The 13,093-nt window shown below is 48.4% G+C and overlaps 1 protein-coding gene across 14 annotated transcripts in view; it reads left to right on the top strand.

Annotated features, from left to right (window-relative positions):
- Positions 1-13,093, top strand: part of dlg1l (discs, large (Drosophila) homolog 1, like) — a 72,076-nt gene that overhangs the window by 28,626 nt on the left and 30,357 nt on the right. For 7 of the 14 annotated variants that reach the window (XM_027030781.2, XM_035527842.1, XM_035527845.1 and 4 more), the window contains 2 exons: positions 2,468-2,632; positions 5,492-5,590. In XM_027030781.2, the coding sequence (XP_026886582.2) occupies positions 2,468-2,632; positions 5,492-5,590 (264 nt within the window). Of the gene's footprint in view, positions 1-2,467; positions 2,633-5,491; positions 5,591-7,422; positions 7,528-8,479; positions 10,540-13,093 lie in introns of those variants that run through there. The other 7 variants (XM_027030818.2, XM_035527844.1, XM_027030796.2 and 4 more) reach the window with 3 other exon arrangements.

Here is a 13,093-nt window from a genome sequence, read left to right as displayed (position 1 = left end):
TATAAGGGATAATGGAAGGGTTTAGCAAGGATCAAGGACATGCCTTTCTGGCTTCTGATCATACATTTGTTCCCTAAGTGGGTGCCACAGAAGCAGTGATGAACAGAGGACTGGTGGCTACTTCAAAAGGCCTGTTGTCAGCTTTTAATACAGTTGTGTTAATCACAGGCCTACCTATAAAGCAAACGTGCCAGTAAGCTGAAAGTTCTGTTGCCATAGCAACTGTGGCCCTTCCCATACCGTACAGGGAAGGCTTGTCAGATGTGCGCACCTTTACCATGTTGGAATATACCACTTAATGGCAAGAACGGGGGTGCTTTACCACGGCTTTCCAAAGAGAAGAAATGTATTTTGTTATAAAGTCTCTCAAATTATGAAGAACATTGGGAAAATAAAAAAGCTCTCCTTGACTTGGTAGTCCCAAAATTGAGTGGAATATAATAGAATAGTCCACATAATGTGGGAATATGAACGTTTTAATAAATGTTAATAATTATTACATTATTAAATACATTTTGGGTAATGGTTCTGGTTGAGGTTGTTTGTAAGTTCATGATCATTGTGACAATTCCAAAATGCTGTTCCATACTATATCATCGACACAGCTGGAGTGTATCCTTGCACCCTATGACCAAGCCTGCTTTGCCTCTAATTTGTTTTCGCATTTTCACCTTGGTCTTCCTGTTCAGATGAAGCCAAATTGCTTTGATTGGCATATAGACTGCTTTGTTCTGCATCCATAAAACAATCAAAGGACAAAATTCAGACTGAGCAGGTTGGACAAGCGACAGATAACCCGTTACGTGACATTGCCCAGGATGAGAAGTTGATCGTCGGACCAGAACAGCAAGCCATTGCTGGGGACTGCTACGGCTGCCCTTTTGGATTGGCCATAGGTCAAAATAATCACCCAGCTAATCTTGTAAAAGGCAATGGCATTAAATAGCCTGAAAGTGCTCATCATAAAATAACAAAAAAACAAAACCAAAACATCAGACACAACCAAAACCGTACCACAAAATAAATACAAGAAATACAAGCAGCAATCCAACAGTGAAGTATAAGTTTGTCAAATCTTATATAAAAATAACGCAAGTCAAAAATCTGGGTAAGTTAAAAAGGTACGTTTTCAGTCATTTCTTTATGCTGGCTCAGCTTGAATGACACTCCGTATTTCAAAGTCTCCCAAAGCTTGCACGCACACTTTCACGTGCACAGCTTGGCCTTCACACGCACAGGACCATGTAGTCCTCCAGCCAGTGCCTTCCACGCTGCGGCCTCCTCCGTCGGCTCTCGTCACTTGCCATTGAGTTGCCGAGGGTGATGCTCTCCGAGCCACGTCTGCGCCCGGCAAATGAAATTACTTTGTGCAAACTGGCCCCTAGTCCGTCCAGTTTGCCGGTTAATGAACGCCCAGGTGTGAGGGCGTGACACACGGCGGAGCACGCCAGCTGACCCCGCGGCAACCCCTTCACTTGTTCCTTTATTTCTCACATTAATCCACTTTATTTTGCCATTGTAAAATGCTGTTGTGGGGATAATTTGATGCAAAATAATAATTGAACAACAGAACTTTGTGTGTGAATGCAGGGTCAGCAACAGTATTTATTTATTTGTTTGTTTGTTTGTTTATTACTTCTTTGATATTTTTTGCTCATTTTTGCTAGTCTTAAAGGAGTTTTCTTTTCTCTTAAAGCCAGATTATACCAAGCAGTTCTCTTCACCAGTGCTAAGCTTGTTAGTCACTGAAATATGAATATGCAGATTTTAGTATAAGGAGCTCATGAATATTTGCTGTGTGTACCTGCCTGTGTAATTCGCGGTGCATAATTTGCTGTTAGTAGCATGGAGGGAGGAAAGCATAGCACAGGCTTAGAATGAGCTTGTCAACACTTCCTGATCTACGCAGTCGTAATAAGGCATCTCTTGGTCAAAGATTAAAACGCATTTAAAGTTCACCATATATGGCTCAATATTTGGGACCTGTCCCCGTGTGCTGCTTCTAACTGTAGAATCCAGGGGTATCCCCAAAAGGGTAGTTTTTCTGTCCAAATCTCTGACCTTACAACACTACATTACAACACTACATCTATCACAATCATTTTTTAAAAGATGGAAATCAAAAAGGATGCCATTTCCACCACATTCTCAAATTTCAACACCTCTAATATGGATGATCGCATATTCTTACTGGCATTAAAACGCTCTAATCTCCATTTCAGGCCATTAAATTACGTTCCAAAATGAAAGCTGCCCCAGCTTTCCCTTTATGTGCTGTCCCTTTATGTGCTTTGGATGTAGCATTTACATACCTTGAGCAGTTATCATAATTAGATGATGTGTGGAAGGTTCTGGAACTGTTTTCTTTTAATGAAAGGTGCCCTTTTGGAGATGCAAGCTTCTCTCATGTGCCAGCTGTTTAAGGCCCTTTTCTAACGTGCCTGTCTACTTTGTGCTCAATCTCCAGAAGTACAGACAACATGACGAGGATGCGTCCCCACAAGAGCAGAGCTCTCCTCAGCTCACCGACAACACGCCAGACCCAGAGCTGGTCCAGGTAGCCGAGAAGAACATCTCACAGATCGAGAACGTCCACGGCTACGTGGCCCATGCACACATCTCGCCGCTGAAGGTAAGACCTCGCTGTGGCTGAGGTTCTCCAACGGTCCAAGCACAAACAACCCCAACATCAGGCATGTCCCTCTCGTGCATCTCATCATCCAAATGTTGCCATTCCATCAAGTTTTGTCCAAATGTTACACACACACACACACACACACACACACACACACACACACACACAGAGACAGACAGAGTGTGAGTAGCTATGTATTTGTGTGGGGGGGAAATGCATTTAATAATAAAAAAAAAAAAACCGTGAACTGGCCCAGCGCCAGTTCTATGCCGTCAGCCTTCCCCAGACACTACAGTCGAATGGGATGAATAACGGCGATGACAGCAGGCCACGCAGCCCAAGCAGAAAGCCATTTGGCAGGGAGAACGGTCTCCCCCCAGGAGATCTCGACCCCCGGCCCAACTCAAGATACAGGGCACGCTTATTCCCTTTGGGGGGTTGGAGCGTTATTAACATTGGGCGGTTAATGACACACAAGGACTCACAAGGCTTTCACTTAGGAGCGTAGGTCTGGTTACGAAGCTGAGCACAGCCTGGCTTTAGACACTTGTCGCTGCTGAGCTTGCGCTGGTTCATTAAAATATGGCACGGTAGACCAGTCTTACGAAGTGGGCACTGCGTAGGGGCTGCATTAGTTCTGCTGTCAATGCATGTGCTATAGAGGCTTGCAGAGGCCTTTGATATCTTGCTTTTGATTGGCTCCCTTAATGTTTTGAGCAGTGTGGGCGGATACTGGTGGACGATGGTTTTTCCATGATGATTGGTAGAGTTACCCAAAGCAGTACCCTCCCCCACCCCTGATTTTTTTATCATGCCTACTCGGAGTGTTTGTGTGAAACCACTGATGCATTTCACCCAAGGTGAACTACAGTCACTGTCCAATATGCTAACTGAAAGAGTGATTGTCTAGGTGTCTGAGGGTGTGGGTGGGAGTTTGTGTGTGGGACAAGTGTTTACGAGCACTCCTTCCATGGCTTTCGTGCTCCAGTGCTTCCTGCTGCTCTCAGATTTATGACCCCCCCCTGCACTTTCTCAGTCCTGTACTTGCCGTACACACACACACACACACACACACACACACACACACACACACACACTCTCAACTTCATGCTTGCCACCTCCCATAACCCTCAGCTATCTCGTTTAAACTCAGACCTCTCTTTGCCAACAAGCTCCTCCCTCGCCATCTCTCTCCCCGCCAGCTGTCTCTTTGGCCACGCCCTCGCCGTGAGCTCACGCACCGTAGAAACCCACTCACCCTGCTCTGTGGAGCGTCGTCCACGCCGACTCTTCCTTGGCCAAAGCTTTCCGTCAGCTACTTTCGTCTCTCGCGGATTTTGGGGGAATTCTTTCAGCAGTGTGTGTTTAGTGCTGAGCCTGACAATGTGCTTCCCTTCTGAGTCTCGTTCCTCTGTTTGATTAAATGTCACAGGTGCTCTTGTGACTTGTAGAGTATATTCACATAGCTGCACAGTATAAACAAGCTGTTATCATTCGTGGTGATTAATCACCCGCCAACATTGTTTGGCATCAGACAAATGGTGGTTGGGGGTGAGAAACTTCTTGAGCTAAGTGTGTAGCGCTGGAGATCAAGGAAGTGTCTCCATGCCACATGATGATCCCTACCAGTGGGGTTTTATCGCCACCTTGTGGATTGTTCGTTATGTCTAATGACCATAGATTTAGTGACTTACTTGCTTCCTACTGGAACAAGAATGCTCTTGAGAGAGGTTCCCCTCCCTTGGTCCGCTCCCTTTTTTTTTTTTTTTTTTTCAGTCCTGGTTTGTGTACTGTTCACACTGACATATTTACCGTCAAGCCAAAAGATCATAAGGATACATCACATCCTGATTGAATAGCTTTTATGCTATTAATTTTGTGACAATAAGAGTGACATTTTCTGATAATGACGACGACGATGCCAACTGAAGCGCCGCGCTAAAAGCGCTTGTCTGGCCTGTGTATGTGGGCTGGTATTTTTACCAGTCGAAAGCTCAGGAAAAGCTGGCAGAATGTGTGAGGATTTCCTCCACTGCAGGAAGTGCGTTTTGAATGTGTGGGTGTTTTTCTGCACATTTTTTCCCCCTCCCCCCTGTATACTACAGATGTGCTTATTGAATGAAATGTTAATTAGGCATTTTACCTCATCACTACTCCACATTCGCCCTTTTGCTCATCTTCTCTACCACTCTGTTCTCTCACGCGGCGTTTAGGGTCGCTTCTTATGACATCACATCCTGTATTTGATCTGCTTGGTGATTTTGGTCCATACTGTGTTCGTTCTTGTAACGAACTGCACCAGCATTCGTTTGGAATCCCGAGGGGTCTCTGCCCACTTACTTGGTGCGTAACAGAGTCTGAAAGGAAGCGTTCTCACTTGCTCTAACAGACTGTACTAACAGAGTAGTTGCGTCAGGGTTTGGTTTGGACAAGTCTGAACATACTCCAAAAGTGGTATTAAGGCATACAGGCAACATCATTAGTCAGTATGTTCCCCTAAATAAAGCTTGAATCCTCTGAAGCATGGCATGGTTGGTGGCCAACTCGAGCAGAGGCTGGAGCACGAGCCGTTAAAAACACGGTGTTTGATCAGTCAACACCACCTGTTTAAAGCGAGGGCGTTGGACTTATATTTACACACATGTGACAACGCATGTAACCTCAGCATCCTCCCTTTTCCACTGTCTCCCAGTATCTATGTCTCTCTGTCTGCCTGTCTAACAATCTCTTTCTGCCTGTCTAAGCTTGGCTTAGAGGTCTTTTTAATGCCTGCCAGTGCTGCGCGCGTGCGTGTGCGTGTGCGAGCGAGCGTGCATGTGTTGTATTAAGCTGAGTTGCGTGCCCCTCCCCCTGTAGGTTGAGTCGCTGGAATGCATCTTCGAAGGGCCGCCTACAGAGGGGAGTGAGGAGAGCTCTCCCACCACCCCGTACCCTCAGATCCCCATGACGGGCCAGGTAACTGCCCCCGACCCCCCCTAACCTACCCCCACCACAAGATGGGGAACTGGTAGCAGCCATCTCTGTGTGCAGTAATTGTGCGTTGTGTCCTGCTGTGTCCCGCTACGAAAAAGTTGGGTGGAGTGCGTCGCTGCTGATGTCATCTCCATGCCAGTGCTAGATGGCGCAGTTCCCCACATGCATGACCTCACCACTCCTTTACATTGAGCGTCTCTTCTCTTTTGTGTGTCTGTGTGACATAACCTGCAGAGGTGCATGACTGGAAGCCCAGTGCGGCTCTGCACTGAGTGCACGTGGTCACGTGGGTGTGTAGCTGTGTGGGTGTTTGGAGCTTCTGCCCACTGATTTGTTGCTTTCTATCTGAATATGGCATATTTAATTGCATTGGGTGTTGAGGCGTGTACACAGAAGCACATTTGTGTGCTTCACAAGTGCATGGCCAAGTGTGTTTTGACTGTTAAATCATCAATGAACTAAGAAGACACTTATAACCTTAGATTTATACTGTCTGAATTTTAGCTGTGAATTCAGGTAAGATCAGCTGGTCAAGTGATTGAAATTCAATAATAACTGCATACACCTTCTACTGAGATTCTAGCGAGAAGGATTTCTTGTTGGCGTCCTGTTTTCTGCTGGACATCACGAATACTTTGATGGGTGATGAAGAGAAGCTGCAGAAATGCACAGAGTGCTGCTGCGAACTTGAGGCTCCGTGTTGGTGTCAGTCCGTCGCGTTCTCTCGCACAAATGATCAGCCTTGAGCTGCATCCCGTTTTCCGTCAGTGACGTCAATGCTGCATCTACCTTTGTGGCCGCCACGATGAATATCCAGACCCCCCCCAGCTTGCAGGGTGAGCGCGTAGAACGTTAAGCGGCCGAGCTCCCCACCCGCAGCTGCCCAGGACCAGGCCAGGACTACCACGAGGGGAGGAATTCGAAAGGCGTCGTGCTACAAAGCCCCTGTCTGGATGTGGAGAAGAAAGGAGGAGGTTGGACTGTAAACAAGAGCAAGGAGCGCTCTGCAAAGAGGCGCACAGGCACTGCAGTCAGGAGACAGAGAAGTGGGGTGAGGGAGAGAGAGAGAGAGAGAGAGAGAGAGCCCTGAAGTGGACTGAAATCGCTCTGTCAGGAGAGGTGAGCGGAGTGCAGGACAAGCAAGCCAGCCGCTGGTGCTCAGCCCGCTGGCATCGTGCTGACTCATACGGCGGGAGGGAGGAAGGAGAGGCGAAGGCAGGGCACCTGCAGCTGGCGGCTCTGGGCTAAGCGCACGTCCCACCGCCGCAGACCACTGATTGGACCCCCGTGCCAGGGAGTCGCGTCAGACAACGGCTCACAGAACGAGCGAGGGAGAGAGAGAGTAGGGGGTGAGCGAGCGAGTGGGAGAGAGAGAGAGAGGAGGGGGAGTAAAGCAGCATTATAGTGATGCAGAGACTGTGAAAACCTCTCTGTCTCCCTCAGTCCGTCTCTTGCTATCTCTCGGTCTCTCTCACTTTTTCTCTGTCTCTCACTTTCTTGCTCGTTCTCCCTCGCGCTCTCCGTCACGCTCCCTGCAGCAGCTGTGTGCGTCAGATCACCGCTGTCTCTCCCTCTTGCGCTGTCACTCTCTTTCTCACTCTCTCTCGCCCCTCTTCGCCACTCGTCGCAGGTTCACGTAACCTGTGAGGCATGCGTTCGTCGCCAGCACGTGCGCCGTGCCGACGCTGCCTTTGAGATGCCCGCGTAGGGAGAGGTGCAAGCCAGCAGGTCGGGCTGTTGAGCCAAGCCCCGCCGGAGCGTGACCCTGCGTGCGCGCACGCCCGTGCGAACCCGCCCACCCGACCCTCCGACCGCACACCCGGCCCACGATGCTGAACTCCGTGTGGTATGCCAAAAAGGTGGGCCGCCGCATCATGGGGACCCTGCGGAGGACCAAGAGACTGCACCTGCACCTGTTGGTAAGTGTGGAGCGTTGCTGCAGGCGATGGCGGGTGCCGTGGGCGACGGAGCCAGACGCGTGGGAGGAGGTAGTGTTTTGACAGCGCCCAAAGTTCCTTCTGCTCGTCGTTGACCACGTCACATACGTATGCGGGGTTGCCCTCCTTGCTGACAGCCGCGCGTCATGCTTCACTGAGTTTATCTGTTGCTCACTCCCCATGGCACTTTGATTTATTAACACAAACCACGGCTTTCTCTGGGATTGGCACGGGGGACCATGCACGTTATTGGAACAAGGGTGCGTCACGTTGAGATGGCATGGCATTGTTGGAATGATGGGAAAGCTGCCCTTTGGTGCGATGGGAATAAGGGCTCAGGGTGGTGGACTTTGGGCAGGGTGTGGACGGGCGCTGTGTGCCGAGGTTTATTGCAGCAGTTGTCTGTGATGTCCAGCATGGCTGTGCACTTTAATGGGAAGACGTGGAATCCCATACCTCCTCACCCAGCTGCCTGGCAACCTGCGTGCTCCTGTCATGCAGCAGTGCGTGCAGTCTCTTTTACATACACAGACCCACTCACACGCATACACACACACAGACACAGGAATGGCATGTTACTGATGTGGAGAGTCAGGCTTAATAAGCTATGCCGAACAAGGCACATGTAATACGAGGATGAAGAGCTGTGTGAATACTTCTGCTGTCCATCACTGTGGACTCATATGTGGAAAGTAGTGCATAATCTGCTGCGTGCATTTGAGTTGTGTTGTGATGCAATTTTAGGTGTGCCAGTACTTCTTTTACAGGGCCTCCTGTTAGCCTGTGCTTCCTTTTGAGCTGGAAAATTCCTTCTTCCTTAGCTTCTCCAGTTTAGCTGAGTATTGTAGCTTTCGTGTTGAAAGATTTATATTGTCTTTTTTGATGGGGGGGGGGGGGGGGGGGGGGGGGGGGGGGGGGGGGGGGGGGGTGTAACTGATGGACCTGCAGGGAATATGAGGACATAACCAATAACAGATCCTCCCGTCCCATATGCCAGGCTGTGCATGGAAACTTGCTTTTATTGTAGAGCTGAATCTCGAGCAAATGCCACAAGTAATACCCAGACGACATCTGACAGCACCCATTCAGGCCATGACCACCAGTCAAAGGCCCTGACCCTGACATTGGTTGGTCTAATTTGCAGGCCATTGTTAGTGTGTACAGGGCTTGAAAATGGATATTCCAGCCGTCTTGGCCAGTGGACAGGCATTGTGGGAGAGCAGCCGTCCTCGGTGATTTCATAGCTAAGCTAATGCTCTCAGTACCTGTTCCACTGGCATGGTTATTTTGGTGATCTAATTTTCCCGTTTTTCACAGGGATCTTTCCATCTGTTGCTGTCCGCCTTTGCCACCGTGTCGCTCAGGTTGGTATAATTGTCAGTTAGATGACAGACAGGACTGCTTGCCTCTTGGGTGGGGGGGCTTTAAATGAGTTCTGTTGGGACCTCATTAGGCATGCACACAGTGTGTTCAGGGGTAATTCGTAATGTTTTATTAATGTCTTTCCATACCTGTCATCAGGCCCAGCACCTTCCCATCACTGTCTCTGAATCTATACTTAAAAATGAAGACGAAGTGGCTGGTTTGTTGAGGAATTGTTTGCTGCCAGCCATAGGAGCTTATGCTGAAACCTCTGCCGTAAATCACAAATCTGCGTCGCGATGACGAATCATTTCTGGTCACCCGGCAGCGTCTGACACTGTGTCTGCGTCGGCGGTAGAGCCACCCCCTCACTAATGAACATGTCAGCATATGAGCCCGGGTGGGGGGCGTCGGCGGCTGCGTGTTTACTGAGGTGTCTGGCGCGGGCCAGGAGACCGGAGCTCACGTGCGAAGTCCTGCTGGCTCTCTTAGATGTGCAAGTGGTTGCCATGGCTCTCGCTCCCACAGGAGGGGAAGCGGAGCCTGGTGGCAAAATTACCCGTCTCATCCGACACCTGTGGCACATCGCCGGAAGCTTCTAACTGGAAAGGTCCCTTTGGAGCGGCAGAGGAGAAGATGGGCTGCAGCATGGATACCAAACGGCGCATCCACCAACTCGGCCAAGGCCAGACAACTGCTTCATGTGATTCTGGATGGTTTTAGACTCTTCAGGCATCAGTCTCACCGTTTTATATGTCGAGCTGTTATTAACTGGATTCTTTTGCCTGGCCTACATGGTTGGCTCCACAGCAGCGTTAGAGAATTTAAGATTAAAACAGGATTGAGCCTATTTGGTTTCAGTTTCATTCCATAGTCACTGATTGCAGACAAAGGACTTGTGTTGAACTCAACAGAGTGAAGAATTGAGCAGTCTGCAGTAATTCAATTGCTGGCCTTCACATTTTGGTTTGACTGATGATCTTGAGGGCGCACGACTGTATTACTATAGCAACCGTGGAAAGATTGAGTGCCAGCTCTCGTCGTATCCAGCGATTGATTTCTGTCTCCGAGTGTGCCATTGCCAACTCTTCATGGAACATTGTCGGTGGCTGAGAGAGCAGACAGCCTTGCTCAGATTTTACCTCTTCATCTTTGGCTCGCAATTCGCGCTCTCTGTTTTGTCTGCGGCGTTGGGCGCGGATGCAAGGGAGTGTCTGGGGTGCGCCAGGGTCACGAGGACACTGCACAGATGAGACCACCCGATACCACCCAACACAGGAAGGCTCTGCCGTAATTAAGGAAGTCGTTTGGGAGTGCACCACGCTTTAGCCTCGGGCCGAATCAGCGTTCCCGCCCCCTCTGCGGTGGTACGGTCTTGAGCGGAGTATCAGTGCACCAGCGATGAACTACATATTTGGCGGCAACACCTTATACTCCCGGGGGAGCCGGGGTGGCAGCACCAGCTCGGCGCACGGAGGCCCGGTGGGGCCCCGGCTCCGCCACTGGTCCATGCGCAGCTCGTCCGACGAGCCCACAGAGCCTGGCCAGTCTCGCTGGCATCACATCCTCGCCATCCTTGCTCGCCTCAATGCCTTCAACGACTGCGTCACTCTTCGAGCCAGCCAGGTAAGGGCTGCCGGGTGAGCCTGAGGGTGCAGCGACCGGAGGTCACCGTGTGAGTGTGCAACTCGGGGAGACACAAGGAAATTAAAGTGGAACATTGATGTTCCAGGCTACGAATCCAGGTGCTCCTTGTCATGTGTGGAGCAAGAATGTTCTGTCCTCGTATCTTGTTGCTGGTGGGTGCTTGATTTTTTAATTTGTTTTGATTTACACTTGGTCTTTACTGAGCGATGAGGTTAATGTTTAACTTTTTCTTTATTCTCGACTTGTAAATACACCTGTGGTTTTCTTAACCTACTATTTGAACAGAATGTAGGTTATATTAAAGAATACTTTTTCTCACAATTCAAAATACTCTCCGGATACTCTGAAATTGTCTAATTATCAGTGTTTTTGGAGAATGGGTTTCTAGAAGGTGGGGGAAACCTCTGCAAAGTAATGAAACTGGATGAGTTGCATCTGGAATATTGAACACAGAACTCCAAAGAGCCACCGTGTGTTGGATATTCACTGTCAAATTAGCATTAAACAAAACCTATTGTGTCCTTGTCTTAGTGTGATCTTTAAAAATGTGTATTTGTATTAAGCGTATTTAGACCAAGGAGGCTTGACGTTTCCCGCCCCCCCATGACCTTGGTTTAAATTTAAAAAGAATTGTCCTGCATAGGGTTGATGCTACTGTTGTTGTACTGATCCAGCAGTTGCTATGGGGCCGCCACAGAGGGTTCTGGTGGCTGTTGTTGGTTGAAACACTTAGGTCATGTGATTCATTTTCCTTCTAGTATTCTTTTTCTGTGAACTTTTACCTTGTCAGCAACATTATAAGCTAATGTGTAGTAATGTATCATTTGTTAATTGGCTGTAGCAATATCCATTACTTAAAGCACACCAGCCTTTGAAATTAAGTCACTTTAAGGTGCCAAAAAGCTCTGGGCCAGTTGTAGGTCAGCAAGTTAAAACATAGTCTATCAAGAATAGAACATCTGTATAGCGATACTGAGTTTGAATTCTGTGCCCACAATCTATTACATAGAATAAAATAGAACTCGGAACACACACACACGTTTTCGTTGTTGTTGTTCACATCCGAAAGGATTAAAGATTAGATAAAATAATTAGTTCCTTATGCAGTGACTGATAAGGACATGAATGATAAATGCATTGAGGTTTAAGTTACAATATATTTTCTTGCCTAACCAATTAATATAAAAGAATTATGATTATATATGAGTTGTTAATCATAGCTTTAATGCCGTGCTTATTAACGTGAGACCACGTTCTCACACCTTTTGCATTAGTCCCTATGTGGCCAGTAGGTGGCTCTGAAACCACATTAAATGATGTGCCGTCCGGCTGGTCCTATTTCTAAACAAATCCTAGAATATGTGGACTTGTACGTTGCCGTTTGAACTGTCCTTGCAGTTTGTCGTGAAATGTACATCAACACAACAGATATGGCTGTTATAAAGTGTGTTTTGGGTTGGTTTGTTTTTGTGGTGCTTTTTATGAAATTCAGACATGATGGCTAATTTGAGAGTTATAACTTAAGATGCATTATGCAGTGCTATATCAAATCTGGCAGTCATGTGCAAATTTTTAGGATTACACCAGATTCAAAACGGTGACGCTCCTTCAACTGACCCTGTTGTCTTTAGACTCACATCCACATCCACTTATTCTCCAAGCCAGTATCCCGAGTTGTCATGTCAACTGTCCCGGCTCTTCCTGTATTATTTATCCCCCTATTCATAATTTAACAAATGTAAAGACCCTTTGCGTCCAGACACAGTGATGAGCCATCTGTCAGCTCTCACGCAGACACAGGAAATTTCATGTGCAAACCAAAATCATCACGAATGCAATGCTAAAATGATTCTTATTGGGATAGCTGTTGATAATGAATGCAGTTCTGCTAAGCCCACGTTTATACCATCTCATGTGTCTCTTAGCGCGTGATTCTTATTAGGGTAAGCACAGGACATCAGAGAAATTCTGGAAAGAGCTGGGCTAGAGTGGGTCTGCAGTGAAGGACTCTAGTAACAGCCATGCAAGCTTTAAAAAGCTGCCTTCTCTTCTCCTTCCTTAAGGACACACACTACACACAGTATCTGTGATGCTGGCGGTGCCCAAGCATGCGCATTTGCAGGGGAGCCCATCAGACACGCGTGTGCTCTCTGGCACGTCGTGGTAGGCTGCATCTGTTACGTGACCTCGAGCTCGGCATGGATTATTCATACCAGGAGAAAGCCCCTCCGCCCCCGATGGTTAGCACGCGGGGGCGAGAGGGAGAGCGAGGGAGCCGGAGAGCTAGCCAGTAGGAGCGCGTGTGTGCACAAGTCGTGGGCCGCACCATGCGCACATGCGTTCCAGAGTCTGAGAAGGGAGACTGGGTTCTCCTCGGCTTGTTTGTACCCGCGTAGCTCCCCCAAAAACGTTTTCCGGACAGTGATTAAGGAATACGCTCTTTGCCTCTTCTTCGTCATTTCACAGTTCTTCTAATGATATGCCCATCTAGTGGTAGGCCGGTCTCACTGCAGTCCTCCACCGACACGGCCGCGCCAAG

Source organism: Electrophorus electricus, chromosome 7 (genome assembly GCF_013358815.1).
Source record: "Electrophorus electricus isolate fEleEle1 chromosome 7, fEleEle1.pri, whole genome shotgun sequence".
In the NCBI taxonomy this organism is placed as follows: Eukaryota; Metazoa; Chordata; class Actinopteri; order Gymnotiformes; family Gymnotidae; genus Electrophorus; species Electrophorus electricus.
The sequence above is the reverse complement of the archived record's forward strand: the minus strand, read 5'-3'. Positions and strand labels throughout refer to the sequence as shown.